We start from the raw sequence: 27,107 nt of genomic DNA, 5'->3' as shown, positions 1-27,107 counted from the left end.
AAGGTTATTCTTGTAACATTCGAGTTGCTTATGCTATTTCATGTAACATTTTGGTGTTTCAGATACAAAATAACTTTTTTATGCAACTATTAAAGAAAACATATGATACATTTTTTGTCCTAAAATTTCAGGGCATTTGCCATTTTAGGGTTTTTTTCGCATAATGCAACAGCCCAAAGAGGGACAGATGGTAACCCTAATTATATATGCATGCATTTAGATTGCTATGACACACTCTAATTGCAACTATTTCCAAGAAGTTGTACTGTGCAGCATTGCCTTTGATATTTTTCTTCCATGAACTTCACTGAAAATGTCCCTTTCAAGGGGAATTTCTTTTTAACAAACAAACAAATACATATGTATGCCAAAGCAAGGAAAGTAGTGTTGCCAAAGCCTCTGCATCCTTTAAGAAAATTATCTCAGTCCATCAGAGCATCATCTTCCATAAAAAAGATGAAACAATCTGAGAGTTATTTTATCTCTGAAACCATATGGAGGTAGTTTTTTCACAGACAGGGTAGCAGATATTGAGGACACTCTAGCTGAAGATGTCAGAGTCAGATATGTTGGAAAGACTTCAGAGAACATGGAACAATCTTTGAGGAAGGTGAGTGAAAAAACGAGGATGCTAAATAAAGATGGACATTTTATCAGGAGGATAAGGGAAACAGCAGCTTACACAGCTCATCTTTTCCAGGTAACAATAGCAGCAAAGTATACTGCAGTCTCTTATTATATCAGCCATCTTTACTTCAGTGGCGTCATGTGATTAGACTATGCTGAAGTCTTCCTAAGGTGACATTGTCAGTAGCTCAGCAGGTACCACACTTGCTTTTTAGTGCTGAAAGACCAGAAGACTGGTTTCTCTTCCCACAACATGTGGTTGAATTCATTTTTAAGTGCAGTATAAGGGGGATGCTACACTCCTTAGTGTGCCATCTTCCAGATGAGACCTCAAACCACTGTCCCATCTGCCTGAACTAGTGGCAGCTCAGGTGGATATAAAAAGATCACGGCCACAGCACTTAGCAAGAAGATCAAAGATATTTCCCCCTGTCAGTATGAATATCAGCTAAGGCCTCCATTGAAAAGAGGTCTCTGGCCTACTAGGACTAACTCAGTCAACATAGGATAAATAAAATAAAATAAAAATAAGTTTACAAGACAAAGATAAAGGAACACAACACAGTTTTATTTTGTTTTATATTATAAACGTATTACACAATACACTTTGTTATGGACTCCTAACCAGAGCGGGAGGTTGGTATAATGCTTAAGGTGTTTACCTTATAGACACAAGGTCCAAGGTTTGATTCTTACATGGGATAATTTAGCTAGGCTCAAATATGACCCCCATGAGCAGTTAGCCTAGTACTAATCTATGAACCTATGAACCTAACTATCTATATAAGAAAAGTGCATAGAATTTATTAGGTTATTTGCAAATGTGTTTGCTTGTGTGAGTTCATGTGTGATGCAGCATTTGTCTACCTATGCCCATAACTATGTATATATACCCCTTAAAATAACCCTAGGGTATCAGATGTTGTCAGATACCTTTGGGAAGCATAGCTAGGTGTAAAACAGTCACCTAGGGTCATTAGCCTAGTAATCATGAACATGTATGAACCTGTGAACCTCATTGCTATACACGGCACTAGCTTCACTGCAGTACTAGGTCTCACTTCATGGCATTATCAGTAAACTTAAGGGATATCTGGCTGACAGCATGTCACTTTTACAACTGGTGGCACTTCTAGATTTGTTAATTTAATTAATTTTTGCATCTTATAGCCCACCCCCTTTCCTTGTTAAGAATTGTTTGTTTTCTGTTTTGGCGTGTAAATTGCAAAATAAAAAATTAAATAATGTGTTGACTGGTGTGCAGTTTTTAGAGTACATGGACAGGCTCGTTAAGAGCTTATGTGGTGTGGAAATTCCACCTCTGTCCTTTCATCTCCCCTCTCCAGTAGAGTCCAACAAGCACAGATCTGGTTATGTTTTGTTTTTGTTTTGTGGAATACAGTGCAAAACAAGCAATTAGATTACCCAATACAAAGCTGATATCATTTGATAAGGTCCAATGCTACTATACAATTGATTGGTTTACTTGAACTGATGGTTTACAATGCAAAAGATCCAGTATTCATGAGATTCTTCTTCTTTCTCTCTGTCTATGTTTGTGTATGTCTGTGTAAATATATAAAGTGTGTGTGTGCGTACGCGCGTGTGTGTGTGTGTGTGTGTGTGTGTAAATACACAAAATTGTGTGTGTGCATGTGTGTGTGTGTGTGTGTGTGTGTGTGTGTGTGTGTGTGTGTGTGTGTGTGTGTGTGTGTATGTGTGTGTGTGTGTGTGTGTGCATGCACGCGAGTGCACATAAATGGATATATGGAACATATGGGGGTCTGGTGTTAAATATCATGTCCTACAGGTTTTTAAACTGAATTTCATGAAAACCGGAAAACTCCCAAATGACATTCCAACTTCCCTAATCCTACAATATGAGAAACTTTATATATCACACAAACCACAATCATCCCAGATATTCCATTTAGTTATGTTTTTTTATGATTCAGGAGTAATTCACTGATATCAATGGCTATTCTAGCTGCCTAACTTTCTACTGAATTAATCTTCAAGAAGTTTGTGTAGTTCTTTTTACACATGGAATGACTTATCTGCAGCTTTCCACTATAGCTGCATGTTATATTTTATGGTGTTTGCGCAAGTGTGTGTGCTGTGTGCATGTGTGCATAGTGTTTTTAGGGACCAGAACACCATGTTTTGTGTGTGTGTGTGTGTGTGTGTGTGTGTGTGTGTGTGTGTGTGTGTGTGTAGTTCTTTTTTAGGGACAAGAACACCATGTTTTGTGTGTGTGTGTGTGTGTGTGTGTGTGTGTGTGTGTGTGTGTGTGTGTGTGTAGTTCTTTTTTAGGGACAAGAACACCATGTTTTGTGTGTGTGTGTGTGTGTGTGTGTGTGTGTGTGTGTGTGTGTGTGTGTGTGTGTATAGTTCTTTTTTAGGGACAAGAACACCATGTTTTGTGTGTGTGTGTGTGTGTGTGTGTGTGTGTGTGTGTGTGTGTGTGTGTGTGTGTAGTTCTTTTTAGGGACAAGAACACCATGTTTTGTGTGTGTGTGTGTGTGTGTGTGTGTGTGTGTGTGTGTGTGTGTGTGTGTGTGTGTGTGTCTGTGCGTACAGTTCTTTTTTAGGGAACAGAACACCATGTTGTGTCCCCAACTCACCTAAATGGGCAACTCATCGTCAGACTTTTCTCTATAGTATTGAGATTCTGGTGTTCTTATACATAAACAAGAACATTAAGTTAAAGCCCTATATGTGAGAAAGGAAAGGCGGGGGGGGGGTGCAATCACCCTGCAAAAATACTTATATTTCATCTTTAGAGGGCACACTTCTTTAGAGTTATGTTTTGATGAGTCAGTGAGTAATAAAGTTGTTTTGTTGTGTTTTTTTTTTAGTTTGATTAAAGTTAGTTAGTTTATACAGTTAGAATCAGGTAATTTTTGCCAGTAATGTCAATTTTCCCACTGGCTAGCTCTAGTCAGTATGTTACTTTTACTCTTGTATTTTAACAAGCATCATTCTAATATATACAGATTTTGTTTCTAGAGACTCATTCAAGTGAACAGCATTTTTGGGGAATATGACTGTACATACATTTTGTGTACTTGTATGTGCATTTTTTAAATATTTTTTACATCCAAGTAAACAAAAGATTAGTCTGTCTTTTTGATTTTGTTTTGCTTTATAATTTCCTGTAAATATAAATGCATATTTGTATTTGATGGAGTTTGGGACTGTTTTGGGATTGTGTATACATCCATGATTTGTATACACAGTCTGAGAACTTTTATTTTACTTAGTTTTAGTGAGTAGTATAAACATGGCAAACTTTAATGAATTTTGGGATCTTACTAGGACTAGTAATAGACCAAAGATATAAATATACATTTGCTGAGGCCCTAAGAATGTAGATATGTAGATAAGCTACTTCTGCTGACACACCAAGATAATTATTCACAAGATATTTACATATACATGAATGTAATACAAGTAAAAGAGTTTATCCATTGTCAACTAGCACAATATCAATGGCAAAAGGTCGAAAATGCCAACACACTGTAAGCGTGCACCCAGCAACAGCCTTGGCTCATGCAAAATTTCTGCTTAAAAAATAAAATAAAATATTATTTTTTGCAGTAGGGAAAGCCTTCCTACACACACACACACACACACCTTGCTAATTTTATATATATATATATATATATATATATATATATATATATATATATATATATATATATATATACTATGACACTGCATGAAAGTTCTGGACAGAGTGACTGATAAACAGATATGCAGAGTAGTAGGACATAAGATGGGAGATGAGTAGTTCGGATTCAGATCAGGATGTAGTACAACTGACCCGATGTTTGCAGTGGGACAGATACTTGAAAAGAAGTAAGACATGAGGAGAGAGTCCAACTGGGCATTCCTAGACTTGGAGAAAGCATATAACAAGGTCCAAAGAAAGTTGATCTGGGCAGTACTGCGGTGGGATGAAGTCCCAGAAACACTGGTAAAATTAGTGCAGGCTGTGTACAAGGACCCAATGACTCAAGTACGAACAGTGATCGACCTCACAGTTCTGAGCCTACTGCTGCTCATACTGGTGATGGACTACATCAGCACACAGGTCGGAGGGGTAGGATCAACAAAGTTGCTGTATGCAGATGATGTGACATTACAGGCAGACTCTGAGCAAGAACTTCAGCAAAGTATTGGAGAATGGAATGCAAAACTCAAGGCACATGTGATGAAAGTAAGCACAGATAAGACAGTGATAATAGCAGCAAATTAGGGAAATAAGAAGAAGCTGAGAATAGAGATAGAAGGAAAGATAGTCAAACAGGTAAACAGCTTCAAGTATCCAGGAGTGGTGGATGAGGAGAAGGGTAGTCTGAGTGAAGAGGTCAAAGCTAGAATCAGAGGGGCTGCAGCCAAATGGCATAGAGTATCAGGTGTAGTGTATGACAGAAGAAGCGGAAATGTAAGGTGTACAAGACAGTGGTGTGACCAGTACTACTATATGGTAAAGAAACTGGGCAGTAAAGGCAGAACAGTTGAAGAAGTTAGAGGTGATGGAAATGAAGTGCCTGAGAAGGGTGGGAGGATGCACACTGTGGGACAGACGAAGAAATGAGGACATAAGAGCAGAAGCTAAAGTAGCTCCAATTGCAGAAAACATAAAAAAAAACCAGATTACGATGGTATGGGCACATGTGCAGAAAAGCAGAAGACAATCTGGTGAGGAAGATTTGGGACAGGCAGGAAGAAGGTAAGAGGAACCGAGGACATCTAGCAAAAAGGTGGATGGATTGTGTGAAAGAAAATCTGTGGCAGGAGTGTGGCACTGAATCGAGAGAGTTGGCGACAGTTAACACAATATCCCAACCCCATGTAGAAAAAAAATGGGAAAAAGGGGGCTGATGATGATGATATACACACACACACACACATATATGTACACACTAACTCAGAGATCACACAAACATATCCCCCAACCCTGAGAATTGTGTAATCTCATACACATGTCAATCAGCTGCCTAGTCGAGCATATGCAGTCAACTGCACAGCTGTTGATCTCACCCAGACTCAACGTACTCCCACATATTATAGAATATTATGATTGGTTCTCTAATCATCACCAATGTGTTTTGTGCTTAAGACATGGATGTAAAGAGATTCACCTTGAGAGCAGACGTGAATCTTGACATCTATGTATTAAATAGTTCTAAGCAGAAAGAAATGGTCATAATTCTTTGTAGTGCAGGGATATTTATCTCTCCATGTAGTACCAGTTACAAAAAAAACAAACAAACAAGTGTAGGACAGCCACATAGTTGGCAAAAGCAAACTGTGCATCTGGTGAACAAGAAGTTCAAAGCTGTTCGACACTTTACTTGGTCACACTTTTGTTTGTTGCTTCACTATAAAATGTATAGCAGCTATTAAAGTTGTGAAAACTTGCTCGGTGGTAGCCACTGTTAATGGGAGTCTACAGCTTAACAGCACTGAAAGATGTTTAACAAAACTTGATTGACACCTTTCTTGTGTCAGAAAAGTGCTTCTTCCCAAATGCAGAGTGTGTTAGTGGTGTCCGATGTTTTACAGATATATTAAATATATGAATATATACATAATATAATCAAACTGCAATTGGTAGAAAACAAAGGATCAAACCCCAACCTATCACATCTGTTAGACAGGTTTTAGCATGGGCCTGCAACCAGGAATATCTAAATTAAGTTTGCAATCACCTCCTGGCATACCTCTCAACTGTCCAGCTTTTTGCTTCATATTTTTGGTCTATTTCTCATAGAATTGTGGTTTTCTGGCAAGTCACTGTCAAATCGCTGAGGACTGAAGTAAAAAAATAATGGCAGACAATTGAGTTTCAGAATTCATATCGTTCAGAAAATTCACGCTAATGCAATGCCTGTTATTCAATCAACTTTCTAAGTTTGGAAGAACAATATTTAAAAAGTGTCCCTATTTTTGGGCATTTGTCCCCCCATTATTTGTAGCTTTGTCCAGATTTCTTGTTCTAAGAGACTGAGAGGTATGCTTCCTGGACATGCTTTACCATGAATCCAAAAGGCAGACAAGTCCAGCACTGTATTTTTGATAGGATGAGCTTCACAATTCAAAAGCTGGTCAATTGGGCTTTGACCATTTGAGTAAAACCCATACTATGTATATTTTATATACATAGTGTTCATGTGTGTCTGTGCATTCTCACATGATTTTATTATTAACATCTTAAATTCTAAATAAAATAAAACTGATAGCACTTTGGGTAAGCATAGTTGAGCATAAACAAATACACTCGCGTATGCACATGCATGCACAGTTATAACTGTTTTGGGAGAGAATTCTTTAAATATTTTAGAAAAAGAGATGCATATTAAAATACATGTTCACTCAAACAGAATTCTATAAAAATATTTGTGAGATTTTCTCTGTACATGTGGCATGTTTTGGTAAATGATGTTGGCATATCTTTTAAATCTCAATGAATAATTACAATTTTGTCACAGTGTCCACCTTTTTTGCACTTAAGCAGAACTACCTAAATGCAAAACTCAAACAAACGTTAGGCATGGTAAAGCCATATTATAATATGCAAAGCTTCTATTAATTAAACAAAAATCAGGAAAATAATAGTGCTTTGAGAATTAAAATAAATATCACAAAAGAAGTAAACTAAAAATGTCCTCTGTATAATAGATAAGATGTCTGCCCAAAAGTCTGTCATTCCTACAGCCTGCTCTTTCTGAAGCAAATTTCAGAATATGCTTGAATAAGCTAGTAATCTGACATGCTGAACTAAGGCAAATAGCTGTCAATAAGCTGTATCATAATGACAAGACTCTGTGGCCTACATTTTAAAGATGCATGATGTTTGTCTGTACAGGCATCACTTAAGGAGACTGATGCTCCTCGGTCACACCTCAGATGAAACATTCGAGCCAGATGGACCACATCTATATTAAGAAAATAATACAGCAAAACTAATGGCTCTGCAGACACTGACCACAGTAACTTTTTTAAAAATGATTGTACTAAAAAATAAATGAGCACAAAGAATATTTCAAAAAACAAAATGTATATCAGTGTAAAGGAAGTGGGAGTATAATTCTGTTACCAACAAAAAAAAAGTTTATGACCATGACAACTTGATATGAAGGCTACAAAGAGTGGAAAGAGAATATAACTTAGTATAACACATAAATAACGTCATGGCAGGCAGGGAAAAAAGGAATACTTGACAAATTAACAATTCACTAGCCACTAGTACAACTGGGACACAGAAGAACTACACAGAAAAGTGGAGCAGATTAAAAAGTAGGAGGAAGGGAAGTCAGAACATGATTATAGAGGCACTCATTAAACATATAAATGAAAAAAGGTATTTATCCTACCTCCATCAGAGTAAGTTTCAGTTCCATAGCCATCTTGTTGACCATTGTTCCAGATTCCCTCATATTTGGCTCCAGAGAGACTCTCCCGGACTCCATACCGTCCCTTCAGCCCATGTGTCCATTCACCCCTGTACGTCCATTTAGTTCTTTTTTCTAATCCTAACCCATGTCGCTTTCCCTGACTCCAGTAGCCTTGGTATGTGTTGCCACTAGGCCAGGTATAGACTCCCAGTGACTCGAAGCCATGACTCCAGCAGCCACTGTACTCTCCCTGCATTCCAGGGCCAGTGCAAATCCCATAGCCATGAGCCTTGCCTTCCTCCCAGTCTCCCACATAGCACCCGCCATCATCAAATTCAAACCTGCCGCCGTTGGACATGCATGAAACTTTCTCCTTTCGCCCTTTCTTTTCACCTTCCTCTTATTATACTGTATTTATCCTTTCTTTGCTTTTTGGTTTCTTTCAGTCTTCTTTATGATCGTCTCTTGCTGTACACATGTTTATGCACCTCTTTCCTGCTTTTAATGAATCTTTTTGTTGGCCTTGGTTTCCTTTGGTATCCTGCCTTTCTGTTTGTTACAGACTCTCTTTTAGTGATTAGCTCTGCAGAGTTTTTGAGCTTGTGTTTAGTTCACTTCATTGTATTTTCCTTTTTCAGACATTTTTCTTAACCAATATCCTTTCCTGTATGAAACTGTTCAGGCCTATGTTGGTGGTTTCCTTTTCATTGTCTTTTTATTTTTATTATATGTAAATGTTCTTCGATTAATGAGTGTGTTTCATTATATAGAGAAATTGGCAACAGTATGACAGTTTACTTGTGTTTTCATTCATTTATATTATTAATCCACAACCTGAACCCACATCTCCTGTTACACGCAGTCTAAATCATAGGAAAAACTCAAAGCAATATGTAGACAACTCCACTGCCACATGATGTCGATCCATTTTTCCTAAAAGAATGTTAAAAAACACACACTGTCAATTTCTTATGACATGACAGTCAGCAGTAACAGTCAACCCTGATAAATGTGCTGAAACGGCAAATTTTGCACTGCTGCAAACATACAGCAAGATACAACATTTAGATGACTTGGGTGGAGATGCATAGCCATATCAAAATAAACAGGAGAGGTTCTAGAAGCAGAGTGTGTGTGTGTGTGTGTGTGTGTGTGTGTGTGTGTGTGTGTGTACAGCGACTCTTCAGAAATCATTATTTTTGCCTGCTGCATGCTTACTCTAGTTTTTTGAAAACGAGATGCAACCACTATCACATGCCCTTAACAACTTAAAATGTTGCGATTTTTGCATAATAAAATAGTCAAACTGCCGACTGTAGGTACGCTGCAAAAAATAATAATAATAAAATAAAATAACGACAGTACCCATAATTATGAAACAACCGCAGAAGCAGTCCAAATACACACAAAACAGCATCCACAGCTTGCAGATGAACATCTTTATCAATTTCAACGGGGCAGCAAAAACATCAACTTGACATGCTGAAAAGCACAAACAGATGTGCACACTTGTTATTGCGCTCGCTGAAATTTGCAGAATTAAAATGTATGAACAGGTAGCAAGGGAACGTGGGGCATACATAAATGCACGTACAGCTGAGCAAAATGTAATAAAAATGCAAGCAATAAGACGTAAGACAGCAAGGATAGCACAGCACCTACCATGTATGCAAGTAAAGCCCATGGAAAACCCGGATATTAAAAACAGCAAAGATTAACAACTCCATACGTGTAGGACCAGAGCCTGATTTTCAGAAGCATGTATACACTTATGGAAGTATATATTTAAAGAGGTTTTATCCGGTGGGGTCGCTCCTGCCTTTTAGAGTCTCACTGGAGTGACGCTTGTTAATTTCTGCGTCTCTTGTACATTTTCATGCCAAAACAAATAAAGAAAAAAGAATATATTCAGTAAGGTATAAAAATTTTAAAAAAGCGAACAGGGTTTCAACCAAGCAGAAATCAATGTTTGCTACAACGGGACGTCATCAGAGACGAAAGGCTGGTCCCTGTGCTTAAAGAGGCAGTATAGCTTTGGGGGAAGGATTGCAGAGCATCTTCTGGAGAAGATGGAGTGGTCTTTGCCTAGCTACTGAAATAGCCGGTAATAACCCACAGGCAATGTGCCCATCAGTGTCTCAGGGCTATTTTTCCAACTATCACCCTGGCAGACTTAACTGTTTTACTTTAATCTGGGTTAGGGGCTACTAGTATTACGGTGCAACACTACAGCACCGTCCATAATGAATTATAGACCCCCTCCGAAAAACATATCCAGAAATCAGCACGCCTTTATGGATCATAGGGTTCAAACTGTGAAGGCCCTTAATTAGAGAAAATGTATTTTAGTGAAAACAGAGAAGTTACTGATCCTGTTTGAGCAAGGCCATTAAAGGCCTCTCCTCATGTGAAAAGCATTACATCTGTGTTTTGTGTGTGTGTGTGTGTGTGTGTGTATATATATCTACACACACACACACACACACACACACACATATATATATCTACGTTTATATATATATATATATATATATATATTCATATAGATATATGAATATCTACATTTATATATATGTATATATATATATATGAATATATATATATGAATATATATATATATGAATATATATATATTTATGAATATATATATATGTATATATATGAATATCTATATATATATATATATATGAATATATATATATATATATACACGCACACACAGACACACACACACACCTGCGCGTATACATATTTATTTAAAAATATATCCATACACACATTGCATTTACAGAAGTCACAAGATGAACAATGTATTTAACTTGTTTCCTAAAATATATTGCTACTCTGTGTAAAACAGTTTGGATTAGCATTATGTCTTACTATACACAAGTTGCAGGAATTCATACATTCTGGTGAACTTCAGTAAGAGCTAGATAGGCACATAGAAGGGACTAAATGAAAATGCATATAAAACCTGAAGGAGAATGTGTGAAAAACTTTTGGCATTTACATCTATACAAGTATTCAGGTTCCAGCAACATTGTATTAAGGTTCATCAACGTATATACATTTTCTGAGGTGCAGTGGCTATCACATATTGTGCTTTTAGTGGAAAATGTTAAGGACTACAATACAAATAACTCAAACTCAGAGGAAATGAATAAAGAAAGAAAGAAGTCCAGAATATTTGATTATGGGTAACTCATTAACTCGTTACAACTCAATAACTCATTAGAACTGTCTATAGATGATAATTCTTCAAGAACTGGATAACTGTGAAAATTGGAGCTATTCTGCATGTCTTTGTGTAAAACAGTATCAGGACAGTTATAATGAATTATTAGCCATTGTTTACATATATTACGTTGTATCACAGGCTCAGCATGTCACAGTGATACATATCAAGCTTGTGTATGTTTTACAGTAAAAGATTAGAAAATGTGCAGTCTGCAAGGAATTATGTGCATCTTGGTGAAATGTTAAAGTGAGCCTACAGCCAATGACAATTTTGTTCACTTGTGGAGGTATGAAGCTGCTGTGTTCCCAACAAATATGAGTTTTTTTTTGTTTTGTTTTTTTTATCTAGTGTTTATTTTTGTTTGTGAACTATAGACAGATGTATGCACTTCAGCTGTAAATGGTTTACTTCACTTTCTGAAGTCATATAAACATACTCAGGATTATATTTAGTATGTCTAGTTTTTGGCGTACCTGACTCTAAGAAGCCCTGAAATACTTCTCTATAGATTAGGCTGGACTAAGGAAAGCTACATGACACAGAAGTTGAAAGTGGTTGTGTAATGTTCTATTCAATGATAAGCTTTTGGAAATAACTCAATAGCATTTGGGTGCTAAAAGTTTTGACAACTGAATTAGCAAAGGAAACAAATATTAACATTTATGATGCCATGGCTCCAACAGTAACAGAATTATGCATGTAAACAAAATGAAGACAAGTGACACCAAAATCAAGTAAAATGGTGGCCTTACAATTTCCATGCATTGCAATTGTCTGTTGTACAAATGTGTACTGTACACTGTATGTGTCTTGGGGGGGATCTTCCCTGAGATGCATTAGATGAATATGCACTGAAATAGAAAGGTCATTATTAGAAATTCTCTGCATTAGTACAGCATTTCTCAGCCTGGTGACACAGTGATTACTCCTACTAAATCTCAGATCCAGGCGGCAGTCTTCAGCATTAGCATCTGCATGTTGTACGTGCAGATGTCTGAACATACAGTCTCTGGATATAAGGGCTTTTTTCTTTCTACAACCTTAGTATTTATGTTTGTTTGCTGCTTGAATTGTCCCAAGCTTTGCATTGCATACAGTTTCTCCCCAGCTTTCCCTTTGTCTCACTCATAAATTGTATAGTTGCACAACAAACAGTAAGGCCATTCTTATAAATGTAGATTTTTTTTATCTGTGCTGATGCATTTAAGGCGCTGATGGTGGTGCTCAAAGTGGTTATTGACGATAGCTCTTTCAAAACACAGAAAGAGAAATTTTGTTTAACTTTACAGAGATAAACAATCGGTCATCTGTTTTAACATTATCCTCAAGTGGATGCCACTTCAGGGGAAACTGAGGAAGTTGGTCTGGTTCAGTCACTTGCAGAGCTGCACAGAAAGATCACAGGCAGATATGCGGGAGCTAGGTCTGGCTCTAAACCGGTTACAAGTGACGTTCCCCAGGGCTCAGTCCTGGGACCCCTCTTGTTCGGCATATACCTCTCAGAGGTACAAGCAAGCACAGAAGGACTATGGCTGACCAAGTTCGCAGACGACTGCAAACTAGGGGCTATAGCTGATGCTCCGGAAGACACAGACATCCTCCAAAAGGGTCTCACTGAGACAGATACCTGGTGTCAAAATCATGGCCTCAAGCTAAATGCCAAAAAGTGCATAGTCATCCCCTCTGGAAAAAACAAAGTACCCACAAACTACCACATGGTTGGTAGCCCCCTAAATACAGAAGACATAATAAGGGATCTGGAGACCCAAGTAGATAGTAACCTCTCCTTTGATAATCACATTGCCAAGTAGTTAGAAAATCCTTCTATGTGGCCCACCAAATCACAAAAGGGTTTGTATCCAGATCAAAAGAGGTAATTGTGCCCCTCTATGCATCACTCATCAGACCCATCATAGAGTACAATGCCCCATTTGGGATGTCCCTTACAAGACACCTGCAACAGCTGGAAAGACCACAGAAGTACCTCACCAAGAGGATCACTGGCCTCAAATAGATGCCCTATGCAACTCAACTGAAGAAACTCCAGCTATACTTGGTTGCATACCGCCTACTCAGAGGTGATCTCTGCCTGACAAAAAGGCCATGTCCAACCCAGAATTGATGGACATGCTCCACCTAAAGAAAACCATATCCCCTTGAGCCACACGCTGTAGGGATCTAAACCTCACCACAACAATAAATAGGACGTGCTAGAGGGATAGATTCCTGTCCCAGAGACTTCCCATGCTCTGGAACAAGATTCCAATCTACATTAGGCAGAGCTGCCCGCTAACCCTCTTCAAGAGAAACCTTGACGAGTGGATGGGAAACAGAAAGTTTACCCTGGGGATCACTTCAATGGCTCTGCTGGACAGACGCACAGGGAACTAATCTAAGGGGGCAGAGAAAGCCAACACATTCCAGCTAGGCTTATAAATACCTTCAGGCAGATAGCCTAGTACCTACCTATGAACCTATATCAGAATAACGTCTGCAAGCACTCTGCAATCTTAATCATTGCCTACACTGTCATTTATGGAAAGCTACACATTTATCATGACCCCTTTCACATTCTTAGAAATCAGGCCAGAATTATGGTCAAATTTGCCAAATCCATGTATTGTTAGTCTCATCAATATTCCCTTTTCAAATATACAGACTTGGAATTAAAAAGTGACTTGTTCTTTCCAACACCACTACTGACCGTATTATGTTCCATCAGAATCCACCTATACTTCCCACAGAAATGCCACTTCCTTCCCATTACCACCTTAACCACTCACCAATTCTAAAAAAAATTTTGAGGGTCACAGCTTCCTCCCCAAATTTCCCATCAAACTAATAGCCACTAACTTTCTCTATATACTGCTCACTAAAATGCATCCTTAAAATACTCTTAAATAACATACTCCATCTTAAATGTTTTAAAATATTTCTCTTACACAGCCCTTTAAATATATCTTCAAGTCTTTTTCTTTCTCTTTGAACATGTATTATACCTTCTATTATGGAAAGAGCTACAGTAATTCCCTTACTTATCATTTCAGTCTAAGCTCTTCGATCATGATTGCCCCAAAACTAATCTTATCCCAATGATTAAATTCTTTCAGGCCCTCGTTTATAACTATTCCCATACACAAAAATATTATATATATATTCTCAGTAATTCTCACCATAACTTTAGATCTAGTTATAATGCCACTGCCAAATCTTATGAAGCTGCTTACTGCATATATTTCAAAATGGACCAAATGCTGCTTGCCATGTTATTGTGGATACCATTACTTTAGGCAATACAGAAAGGGGGGGGGTGTATCAGCCTATGTTAAAGACTGTTTCTAAGTCTGACAGTGGACTGGTAGGTTGTGTTTATTCTACAGGCCCCCAAATGTTTCTTCATGGGAGAATGGAAAGTTTAGTAAAATTATTCTTGATAACTTTGAGAAAAGATATGAGTTTATGGCTGGGGATTTTAATGTACCAAATATATTGTGGAATATAATAATTTATCAGCCTGGGGTTATTAATGAAATTGTGGATTTTAGTATTGTACATGGGTATACATAGATTGTTGATGTATCATTTAGGAGAAATAATTTGTTAGCTATTACATGCACTAATTTATAGAAGTTTATAAAATATACTACTGAACCAGGTTTAGTAGTGTTTGTTCATAATAGTGTAGGATGGACTTATGTTCCTTCCTTCCAAAGTGATAAATCACGCTTAGAAAACAGAATTATAAAATATCATTTTTACAGAACTGATTATACCAAAATAAATGAGGAAATGGATAAATGGGAATGGAAGGACGACTTACTTAATGTTCATATTGTTACTAGATGGAGGAAATTTTATGCATTTTTAAGTTACTTAATTGAGATTTTTGTCCCATTAGTATCTGTAAAGGAAAAATCCTATAAAACTCTTTGGTGGACTTATGAGTTAGAAGTGGTTAATGGAAGTAGGAAACTATGTCGGAGGAAGTTTAGGGAAAAAACTAGTAGGAATAATATAGAAAGTTACCAAGAGATTACTATAAGTGTTAAAAGAAAAATTAAGGAAGGCCTGGCTAGAGTTTGAGAAAAGGTTAGCTTGCTGTACATTGGATAATAAAAAGTCTTTTTATAGATATTTAAATTCAAATAAGGAAAATGTTGATTTATAATATACTATAGCATGACCATTTACTAACAGATTTAAGTACTTTAGCTAATATTTTTGAGAATTATTTTGTCATAACTCATGATGGCCCAATGATTGATGAACATCTATCTCTAAGTTGTAAAGACCAGTGCCCTGATATTATGAATGGATGTGAGGAAATGTTTAAGATTAACACAAACTCTGCTGTTGGCCCTGATGGAATACATGGGTACTTTTTGAAAAATATAAGCACCCTAATTCCTAGTTTATTATATCTATTTCAATGGTCTTTAGAAATGGGCTTTGTTCCAAATGTATGGGAAGAGGCAATAGTTGTCCCAGTGCCAAAAAGTAGAAATTTGCCTTTTGTTAACATTAAACCAGTAAGTTTAACTTGCTTGTTGAGAAAATGTTTTAAGAGAGTAATAGCTAAGTATATACTGGAATCAATAATAAATAAAACAGACATATTTCAACATGGATTTACTTTGGGAAGATCCTGTCAGATGAGTTTGTTACATTATTATCAACCACTGTGAGAGAACTTGGATGAGGGGTTACCCACTGACACCATTTATTTAGATATGGCAAGAGCTTTTGCTACAATCCTTTGTCATAAAATAATTACTTTAATGGTGGATTTACACCTAATGATTATATAATTAGGTGGGTGAAGAACTGGTTGCATCATAGGACTTATAGAGTGAGAATTAAAGGCATTTTCTCTAAAAGAAAACTTATTTTACTGGGGTGCCTGAGGGATATGTTTTGGGTCCTGTTTTATTTAGGGTATTTATGGCATCATTTCCAGTTCATAATGGTTTGTAGATTGATATATATACTGATCATACAAAATTTGTCTAGTTATTATAAAAGTGGAATATCATCTAAATATGTTTGCAATGTATTATGATCTATTTATCTGGACTGTTACTAATGAAATGTTATTTAATCTGAAAAAGAGTTGTATTATTCATTTTGTTAAGAATAATGTATATTGTCCATATGCTTTGAATAACTCTTTGATTAAGAATGTGGATAGCAGTAAATATTTAGGGATTCTCATCAGTTCAAGATTTAGTTTGAGTTACAATTAACTGAGACAAAAATAAGTTATTCTGAACAGAGTAAATTGTTTGGTGTGGTTTAAGTAGGGACAAGAACGTTCTGTTGCCATTGTTTAAGATAATAATAAGACATATTATTGAATATGGTGAATCTGTGTGTATATAATAAGGCTCAAACTGAATGGCCTGAGAGGATAGTCCAGTTTCACCACTTAAGAGGTTTAAGTGGTGTCAGTTACTGAAGTCAGTTGAAGTTATCCCTGTTCTCAATTAAGTATAGATTATTTGGGGGAGAGATTTAATCACAATTTACAAAAGTTTTAGTTTGGAAAGTTATGGTATTAATGTGGATGTTGCTAAAGTACAGCGTTATGTGGATATGAGGAACAATAAACTTTTGGTTGATATTAGAATTTGCAGTTCCAGTTTACAGCAAAATAGTTTCCATTTTAGGGCTGGTAGTTAGTGGAATTCACTTCCTATAAAATTAGGAGCATGAAGTCTATATCTCAGTTTAAAAAAATTGATAAATTAGTGGGTGATAGATCCTTTCATCCTAGAATGTTTGGAGGGAAATTCATAGAAGGCCTTAATAAGATTTAAATTTGAATCATGTAACACTGTAACATTGCTGCACTGGTGCTGTCTTTATTGACCTGAAAATAATGTTGGTTTGTTTATCACAATCTCCTGTCTCACTTTTCCAAAACTAGTTGTGCTTATGAACAATTTCTCTTTACTGACATGTCACAAAACAGATCTATTACTGTACACTATGCAAATGTATCTTCCCTATCTTAATTTCTGGAGGTCATGAAGATTCTTTTGTGGGTGTCTTACTGTTCTCTCTGTAAAGAAACAATGTTTCTTCTTATCAACCAAATTATAAAATTCTGTTGTTCAATAATGACCTCTTATTCCTAAAAAGCTTGCATGACTGACCCAACTTTTCCTCTGAGGTAGCAAATTATTGTTTGACATTTTTCTCTTTCCAGTTATTTATTTATTTTATATTTATAAATGGTTTGCTTATTACCATGCAGAGCCAATTGTTTCTGGAGAAAGTTTATTCTGATGGACGTTAAACTATCATGGGCTTACATGTTTATGTTTGTACTATATAAGTTTGTTCCTAATGGAAGTATTTTTATGATCTTCGTTGTTATTGTGTTATTTTTCATTTACTCATCACCTTCCATTATTTGATTTCTTCAGAACAAACAAATATTTGAAAACAAATATTTAAATAATCCCTTAAAATTATATTTACTTCCTACCAACCAAACTTGGCATATTCCATAAACTGCCAGTCTAGTTTAAAAACATATAATATACAGTAAATTAAAAATACACATAAACACAGGTTAATTAAAATATATTTAATGAACTTTGGAAGGATGTAATAAAAAAAATTAAAAAAAATGAATTACTGGGACTAGGGAAGATGGTTTCATTCTTATTTGTTTTTAATTTCTCCAGAAGAGTAAAAGGGAGTTAGGGTTGCTGTTTGGTTAAGGTGTTTACCTTACTGACACAAGATACAGGGTTTGATTCTCACCTTTGGTCAATATCTGGGTATTTGGCTAGGCATATAATAGTCTGCAGACTGACTGCCTAGTATTTACCTATGAACCTATAAAAGATTATCACAATCATACCTCTCAGCTGTTGAGAATTTTACTTAATGTCTCTGATTTGCCCTGCCCCTCATAAAAGTTTTAATTTTCTGGTTAATTATCAAGGATTTCAGTTAGTCAGGAATGCCAGAAATTATGGTGTCATGCTTCTTTTTATTTGGAAAAAGCATGTTGATTCAAAGCCTGATGTTATATTAGCTTTTTAAGTGAATTAGAATAATTAATTTTGGAACCTTGCCCCCCCCCCATTATTTTTGGGTTTGTCCCTAATTCTTGAGCAAAAAAGCTATGAGGCATATTTTCAATTGTCCAGAGTTCCTTAAAATATCCAAATTATTCTCATATTTTTGTCTGTTCCTCATAAAATGTGTATTTTTCTGGGAAATCATTGAGGACTGAAGTCATTAAATAATGACATACATTTGAGTTTGAGACTTCATATCATTCAGAAATTGCAAGCTACAGTTTCATCCTGGCTTTCATTTTGTATGTTTTGCTGGCTTTGTATCTTGTTCATTTTCATAGTCAAACCACAAGTGCATCCTTTGTTTACACCTAATCCACAACATTTCATAGTTTCTTGCTACATGCCCACAACAGCTGAATCTCCTTTTTGGACGTTCATTTATTAAATGTGAATCCTCCCTGCAGTACTAGCACATCTTAGGCTGACCATATTTCACAGTTCTGCTCCTACTTTCAATACTTAAAATATATAGTATATGTTTCTCATCAGTATTAACATCCTTTAAAGTTACCCAGACTTCCCAGACTCTATTCCATAAATGTATATCATACATTATACTGATTGAATGAACAATTTTACAGAGTAGCTATATGAAATGTTGGGACCAGCTAGAATGAGTCCTGAAATGCAGAGACTTGTTTGTGTCTTTCGGCTTTTCCCGGTTAGGGGTCGCCACAGTGGAACTCCGGTCCGGTAATGATTGGCAGTTGATTTTTACGTACCGGCTTGCCAGGCCTGACGCACAACCTTCAACGAAGGTACGCCCATTCACGCATGTCTCCAGACAAAAGACGCTCTAGCTGAGAATCGAACCGGACAGCATCTTACTGTGAGGCGACAACGCTACCGCAGCACCACCACCGTGGATCCTGAAATGCAGAGAGTGAATGGCCAAAATAAAGGCCTTACGTATAACAAGTCCAAGATGTCATTTCTTGGAATATTCCCTTTTCTCCAAGGTATGGCTATCTCAGAATTGGTATATATAAGTTTAGGGGGTGTTGTGGGCTTGCCTCCCATATGGGGGATGCAGTGGGGGACTTGATTTCCCTGCAAAAAGAAGTTTTAAAGAGAAAAGTGATTTTCGAGATTAGCACTTCTCCAGGTTTATGGTCTTTTTTACAGCTTTTTGGCACTCACATTTCAAGTACCAACATTTTAATAGGGAGCTGTTTTACCCATACTGTCTAAATATTCCTTAATGTCTTTCTCATTTAAAATATCTCCTCTAAAGTGAATTATCAGTCTCTTTTTTTAACATACTTACTGTCCCAGTCATACCATATTCATTCCATGAAAATATTTAATTTTGCTTCTACTTTTACCCTAAATCATTGCAACAATTCAAAGCTGTCAGATGATATGTCACAAAAGTGCTTGTTCTACAAATGAATTAGGGAATGAAAGTTTGATGCAGAAAATACCAATATCTATAAATTGTCCCATACATAACAGCAATGTGACTTGCAGTCTTTTCTAGCTGAAACTCACACCATTGGTTACTCCTTTTTTCCAACTTATGTTATGCTGCAGCTGCTACCACAGCATAAGTCTCTTTTACATCCTGAACAGTTCCACATACTTGCAACGTATCACATTCCTGTGTCTGCACTGCCTCATTTTCTACTTCTGACTTACCACTTCACTTACAGTTAACCGTTCTTCTTCTCTACCTTCCTCCAAATAGCTCTGGCTAGCTTCCAACTAAGACAGCACATTTGGCTGACCATCAGCAATCATTGTCTTAAGCACACTTATAGCAAGTCCATCATCATTATGGGTTAGTCTCGCTAACGTGTGTCTGAACCATTATTCATATGAAATCCGTCTCTATTTCTCTTGTGTCACACCTCTGCCCTCTGTCTCGGGCTGCAGCATTCTCTGCTCCTCCATATTTCTATGAGAAAGCATAGCACCTCCCCTTAGTGAAAAGATTAGGTGATTACTTCATTTCTACATCTTCTGCACAGTATTTCCACATTTCTTATATCATAACTTTCTCATTATATAACATCTTAATATTCATCACCACTAACCCTCCATATCCCTATAACCACAGCCATCTTTCCATTTCCAACATGATTGCTTTATTGTCTATTTTTGTTATAAAGTAACTTTTCACATATTTCCTCAGACAGTATATTGTCAAAATAAAACCCTATCCCATTTATCTGTTTCTTATTCCCTTCTTTGTATTTATCAACTAATATGTTCATATATATCCATAGTCTGTAATCCTTTCTGTTTATAAGTCTTTTTGAAAGAATTCCAAAAACTCTTAATTCTTTTGCAGTTCAAAATAAACAACGCTGTGGTGTTTCTTAAACATTACATATGCCATATATCCTTTCTTCAACTACCTTATATTTCATATTTCCTTTAGAGGTAGTTTACCATACATAAAATATTTAAAATATCTTGTGTCTTCCTTTAATTGCATCTTTCACATTATTTCCTATATTTTCCCATAAAAATACAAAAAGATATATATTTTATTATTTTTTGCATCATATTTTCCTATCTGTATTGATATCTATCATTCAGTCTAGTTTTCCATATCTTTATCGTCTTTCATATTATTTCCCGTCTATATTTTAACATTCTCTTTTTTCTTGCACTTTATTTCTCCCATACATAATCATATATGTAAACAATAACATTATTGTTACAGTACTGCTTTTTCATTTTAATATCCTTAACAAGTGCATCAAAGACACTTAATAAATTAAGTCAAATATTTTTTTCTCATTACAAGCTCTTTCTACTTTCACTAGATCAAAAAAAAAATCTAGCAATATCTTTTCCATACAACTCAGACACATATATACACCACATAAATAAGTTAATTTCCCTAATATAGATGTAATTAACATACATGCTTTTCTCCTTAAGGATAATTGGAAATATTTCAACCACTCTTGTCAATTTTCTTATTTTTTTCAGCAATTCTCTCCATTGTTATGTCACAGCCTGATGTTTTCCAAACCTCACACCTGATACACTAATCTAATTTCTTGTAAAATAAATCTCCCAATCTGTACTACTTTCCCGAACCCTTTATGTTTTGTTTATTTAGATGTACATTCTCTACAAGAATTTACAATTTTTTCTTCAACAATAGATGTGTTTTTACAGTTATTTATTTCATCCATAATTTATGATTTGTTAATGATACTAAATCATACATATAAGAGAACATTAATGGCAGTTCCATTCAATCATTATTTTCCATCTTGCTTGTTCTAAGCCATTCCCCAAGTTCTTATGGCTATATTCATCAACATTTTATTTGGTTTCATTGTATGTATTTATTTTTTTTTAATTTCTAACTGGGGTAGGACACTTATCCCACGCAATACACACGATATTATATACAGAGTGAATGCAAAGTGCAATACATGCATATATTATATATAAAAGGGAATAGCATAACTGGCTTGAGAGTATTAATGTAATAGATATATGACATTATATACAGAGATACTGAAAACACATAATATATACATGCAACAGGGACATCAGAGTTGGCAAGCCGAAAGAATCACAATCAAAAGTAAAGTTAGATTAAGGTACGTAGACAGAAGAAGGGAAGGAAGAGGTTGAGTCATATGACCAGAGAGATAGCAGTTGCATTTTCCTAGCATCTTGAAATGTGCTTTTATTGTGAAGAGAAAATGGGGTATGAGAAATGATCTTTAAGAAAAGGAGGGAGATATTCCCACAGTTTGGGATCAAGGACTGAGAAAGAATGGTCTGTGTATTGAAGCCTAAATTTGGGGATTTTGAGGAAAGGACATGAATGGTTAAGATGTCTAATGCTGTATGTAGGGATATTCTGAAAGCTATTGGAGGGAAGGTGTCATTCCTGATATGCTTCATTAGCTGAGAGGCAAGTAGAAAGTCAGCACATTGTTTCATGGGTAACCATGTCGTTTATTCAATGGTTTTGCAGTGGTGTTCATTTCCTGGGGACAGTGGGATGAATTTGTAAATGGCATTTGAAATGGACTGACTGTTGGATATATTTCTTTTAGAAGCTGCAGCAATTAGCAACAGACAATATTCTAGCTGAGCCAGTAAGATACCTTTACCTATTGCATTTCTACAGGGTCTGGCTAGAAAAGGGGAGATCCTATTAGTCCATAAAAGGAGTGTTGATTTGTTTTGTGTGTGTAGTCCAGGTGGACTTTGAAATTTAGGAAGGGGTCCAACCAAAGCCCTAGGCATTATGATTAATATCACAAATAACCACATACTCATTGGACACCCTTGTTACAACCCCTCCTACCCCTTCTGTCTTCATTTTTTTTCCTAACCGGCCATTTACTATTACTAATACCCATGATGCTCATAAACTGACTTAATAACCTTTGACATATTCTTTCCTATACCATGTCAAAATATTCCACATTTCTTTATGAGTTCTGTTGTGAAAAACTTTTGCAATATCATGGCCGACCATTCGTCCTTGCCATTTCCTATATTTTCTATAACTAATATATTATCACAAGCATCTCAGATATATTTCTTTTTCTTATATCATATACACCCTCAGTTATTACTTAATCTAAAGCACCCATTGTAATTTTCTGAATAATTTTAATAACATTTTATAATTGATATTCTCCGGTGTTATTGGCTTCCAATTTTTATTACTTCTCCCTTTTCCATGTATATTTTATGATACTTTTACAAATGTCTTATTTTTTTATCCCTTCATTCATCCATTAATGTATTCTTTCCTTGTAAATAAAGAACCTGGCTAGTCAATCAAGCATCTTATTTCTCCTAGATGCAGACATTCCATTCCACATAAATGTTTCACTGTTTCCCAAAACCTACCAGCTCTATATTCTACAGAATCATGACTGTGATTTTTCTGGCCCTAGGCTATTGTTTTTACATATTTTTACTTTGCATTCATACTTTCATAATAGACACCAATAATTTAATTCCAGTAATTCTCTTAGAGTGGCTTTTCTTTAGCTCTTTGTGTGTTGGAGCTTTATGCTGCTTAGTTATGACGTTTAAATTCCTACTATATAGTACCTTTCTTACCAAGGTTTGAATTTGTTATACCTGTTATTCTGGACATTAATAATTCCAAGCTTCTCCTGGATCACTGGCAGCAATCATGCTTGATAAAGGCAGGCAGTGGTTGTCATGTGTTACGTCTAATATGTTTTCAATATTCTTCTTGGCATCCATTGTACCCAATATTTTTTGTTTAATCTTGTATGTCCATGACTGACTTAAATAGATGTCATACCATTAGGGACCAACTACAGATCCAGATCACCTCCTTTCTGTAACCATCATGGCCTCTGATGAAGAAGTAGAGTAGCTACCCATAGGGAGACTAAATATGAAAAATGATGTCTGAATGTTCCAGTGTCATCTCCTAATACACTAAGGTCATTAGTAAATCTGTTACTAGTGGGGCATGTGCAGTTATCAGCTAGCAGATGGTGTATAAGACAATGGATCACCTGTTGCTATTGTGCGAGGTATAAGGATGGCATGATGATGCTAGCCTGACCGTCATGCAGCAGCACCAGTTTTGAATGCACGAAAACATTCAGACTTTGCTGATCGACTCCTCCATTATTTTTTGTTTTCTTTGATTTAGTTAATGGAACATCTTTTGTGAGATGTAATCTTGCTAAATTTTCTTCTTGGTCCTCTGCTTGTTTACAATTTCTGTTACATTATGAAGAAAAAGGGACAAAATGAACTTGTCAGGCCAACAACAGTTATGGAAGCAGAAGGTGGTTCTGAAGAGAATGAACAAAGAAAGACAAAGAACATTGAGCTGAGGGTCGAGATTCAAAATGTATTTTGTTCATTGACTAAACTAACCAGGTCTAACCTATTTCTGGCTAAAATCTTAATTTTTTTGTGCCATCTAGTATGGGAAGGATAATTCTGCTTCAGCTAATTAATTTCATTAGTCAGATGAAATCAACATTGGACATTTGTTTGTTTTTTTGGGGTTTTTTTTCAAACCAAAGGGTAAAAAGGTCACACAGACAAACCATTCAGAGAAAACTGCAAGAAAAACCCTAGCCAAGTTATAGTTTTCACTGTGCGATACCTTAAACCTCCTGTAATGGAGGCCAGTGAGACATATGCAAATGTCTAGGGTCTGGGGTCAATCTGTTAAGAACATTTTTATGACACTCTAACAGATAGTTTAATAAGTATTTTATTTATTTTTACATTGAACCCAATAATAAATGTTATTTTTCAAGAATGGAAAATTATTCCTTCTAATATTAGGAATTTTCCTTTTAAAATTTTTACCTTTGCCGATAATCTGTTAGTTATAATGAAACATGTAACACATTTAATGAAATAGTTGTTTAATTTATTACAATTTTTGTTCAGCTATTTACTGGCTTTAAAATAAATCAATCAAAAATCTAAGGTTTTGTTTATTCATGGTTCAGCTAATATTCCAGGCAATATTTTGGTAGTTAAGAGTATTAAAATTTTAGTCTAGATTTTAGATATTAAGTCAGACTATACTGTAAATGCTCAGTTGGAAGAAATAATAAGACAAAGGTCAAGTTCTATAACTGTATGGTCTAATATCAACATTTCTTTTACTCTTATCATAAGAGGTTACTAGGCTATCGACCCAGAGGTAATTTCAAGCCTACTCATTTCATCCCAATGTAATACCAGAAATACTCTAGTCAATACCCAGGACTGTATTTAGTAATGATTGCCCATGTCCAAGAGGGCTGTGGATGCTATCCCTGGAAAGAATTTACGGTGCCCCATTCACTCATCCAGGTTCCTCTTGAACAGTGTTATAGAGGTCCTCTGCTTCACATGAACTGGCAACCTATTCCAAAGAAGTGGCAGTCACTGGGAGACAAATCTGTCCCTCCATCACATCCTATTCAAGTTTCAGGCCATATTTAAGTCCCAGAAATAGATAGCTCTAGTCCCATTTTATTTTATGAATGTGCAGCAAATTCATTAGGTTTGGATCAGAGATTTATCTGTGAGACAGGAATAAGAGGTCTACATGATACTGAGTACAGTGACTGGGACTTAATCAGCCTGTGTAAGGCACATGCTGGAGTCCCTTGATCTTCTTAGTTAGAAACCTCTGAGGTCTCTCCAATTGCTGCAGGTGTGTTGTACAGTAAATGCTGAAAGGGGTGTTATACTAAATTATGGGCCTGATTAGTGAAGAGTATATAGGGGTTATAACTGCCTTTTCTCTAGAGATGATGCCTTTGCTAATCAAGTGTGCTATGTAGAAAGCCTTCCTTACTACAGTAGACTCATAGTGTTCAAAGTTAAGGTTGCAGTCTACTTGTGATCCCAGATCTCTTACCACTTCGTAGGCACATAGGGTATTGTTGTTAATTTGATAGTGTGAAGGGACATTGTTTTTGCTGAAGGGAATGATGATGCATTTCTTTGCATTCAGATTGAGACCATGACTGAGACACAAGTCATTGGTCTGCATAAGACCCTCCTGAAGTATACTGATATAATTTGGGGATTCAATAATTGCACCCAGTTTGCAGCTGTATGCAAACTTGGTCAGCCAGAGCCCATTAGTTTTGGCCTGAACTTCTGAGAAGTATATATCAAACAGTAGGAGGCCCACCACTGACCCTTGTGGTACCCCACTGGTGACAGGTCTGCTGGTTGATGTGGAGTCACCAACTTTGATAGTGTGTAACCGGTTTGTGAGCCAGTTGGCAATCCAAATTACAACAAAGTGATTTACATTCAGTTTGCTAAGTTTATCTGTAATGTCGGAGTGTGGGATTGTGTCAAATGCCTTTGCCAAGTTGAGTTATGCTATGTGCACAGATTTGCCCTCGTCAATGACCCTGGCCACATTTTCAAAGAAATCCAACAGGTTTAACAGACAGGATCTGCCCTTGACAAAGCTGAATTGGGTCAGATCCAGGGTTTAAAGATCACCTATGCCTTTATTTATGAGGTCCATGATGATAAGTTCCATGGCTTTACAGATGAGACTGATCGGACTTATGGGTCTACATTTACCTGGGTCTGTTGCTAAGCCACCTTTGTGGAGGGGAATAACTGTTGCTGTTCTCCATTCCACAGGACCAAAGCCAGTGGTTAGGCTGTTTTTAAATAGGGTACTTAATGGTGATGCTAGTTCATGTTTTAGTTTGTTTAGAAGACAGCTTGGGATGCCAGCTGGTCCCATAAAAGCTGTATTTTTCACCTTAGACAAGGCTTTAATGACCTGCTTTTTGGATATGTAGGGTGGGGGGGATTTGGGGACAATGTTTGTGATAAGTTTGAAGGGGATAAGGGAATGAAATTTTCATGAAATCTGTCCACTAGCAGGTTTGGTGTCTCTGCAGGATCAGTGTGTGTGTGTGTGTGTGTGTGTGTGTGTGTGGTACAGTTAGTCACTTTTTCGGCACATGCTTGGGTCCTACCTTTTAGGCTATGTACATAGCTGTAAAGGACCTTATGATTATCCTTAGCTGTGGTCGCTAAGTTTTTCTCAAAATTACCCTTACAGAATTTGACATGTTGTCTTATTTGCCTGTTGAGGGTGCTTTTCCATTGTTGGGGCCTTGCCTTAGTTTTCTTAGACAGCAACATTTTGCTTTTGTTGTAAAGTTTATTGATACTAGATGTCCACCAGGGTGGCTTGTTTTTACTTGGGGCTCTGGCTTTGATTCTTTCTGGAACAGCCAAGTCTATACACTTATACAAGTGATTGTACAG

The 27,107-nt window shown here is 36.4% G+C and overlaps 1 protein-coding gene across 1 annotated transcript in view; it reads right to left on the bottom strand.

Annotated features, from left to right (window-relative positions):
- Positions 1-10,011, bottom strand: part of LOC122790799 (junctophilin-3-like) — a 1,554,848-nt gene extending 1,544,837 nt beyond the window's left edge. The window contains exons 1-2 of the mRNA XM_044058421.1: positions 9,696-10,011; positions 8,013-8,966 (exon numbers count right to left, since the gene is read on the bottom strand). Of these exons, the coding sequence (XP_043914356.1) occupies positions 8,013-8,391 (379 nt within the window). The 5' untranslated portion in view covers positions 8,392-8,966; positions 9,696-10,011. The remainder of the gene's footprint in view (positions 1-8,012; positions 8,967-9,695) is intronic.
- Between the last annotated feature and the right edge of the window lie 17,096 nt (positions 10,012-27,107).

Source organism: Protopterus annectens, chromosome 16.part0 (genome assembly GCF_019279795.1).
Source record: "Protopterus annectens isolate FY-2018-M chromosome 16.part0, PAN1.0, whole genome shotgun sequence".
Classification (NCBI taxonomy): domain Eukaryota; kingdom Metazoa; phylum Chordata; order Ceratodontiformes; family Protopteridae; genus Protopterus; species Protopterus annectens.
This window is presented reverse-complemented; position numbering and strand designations above follow the sequence as displayed.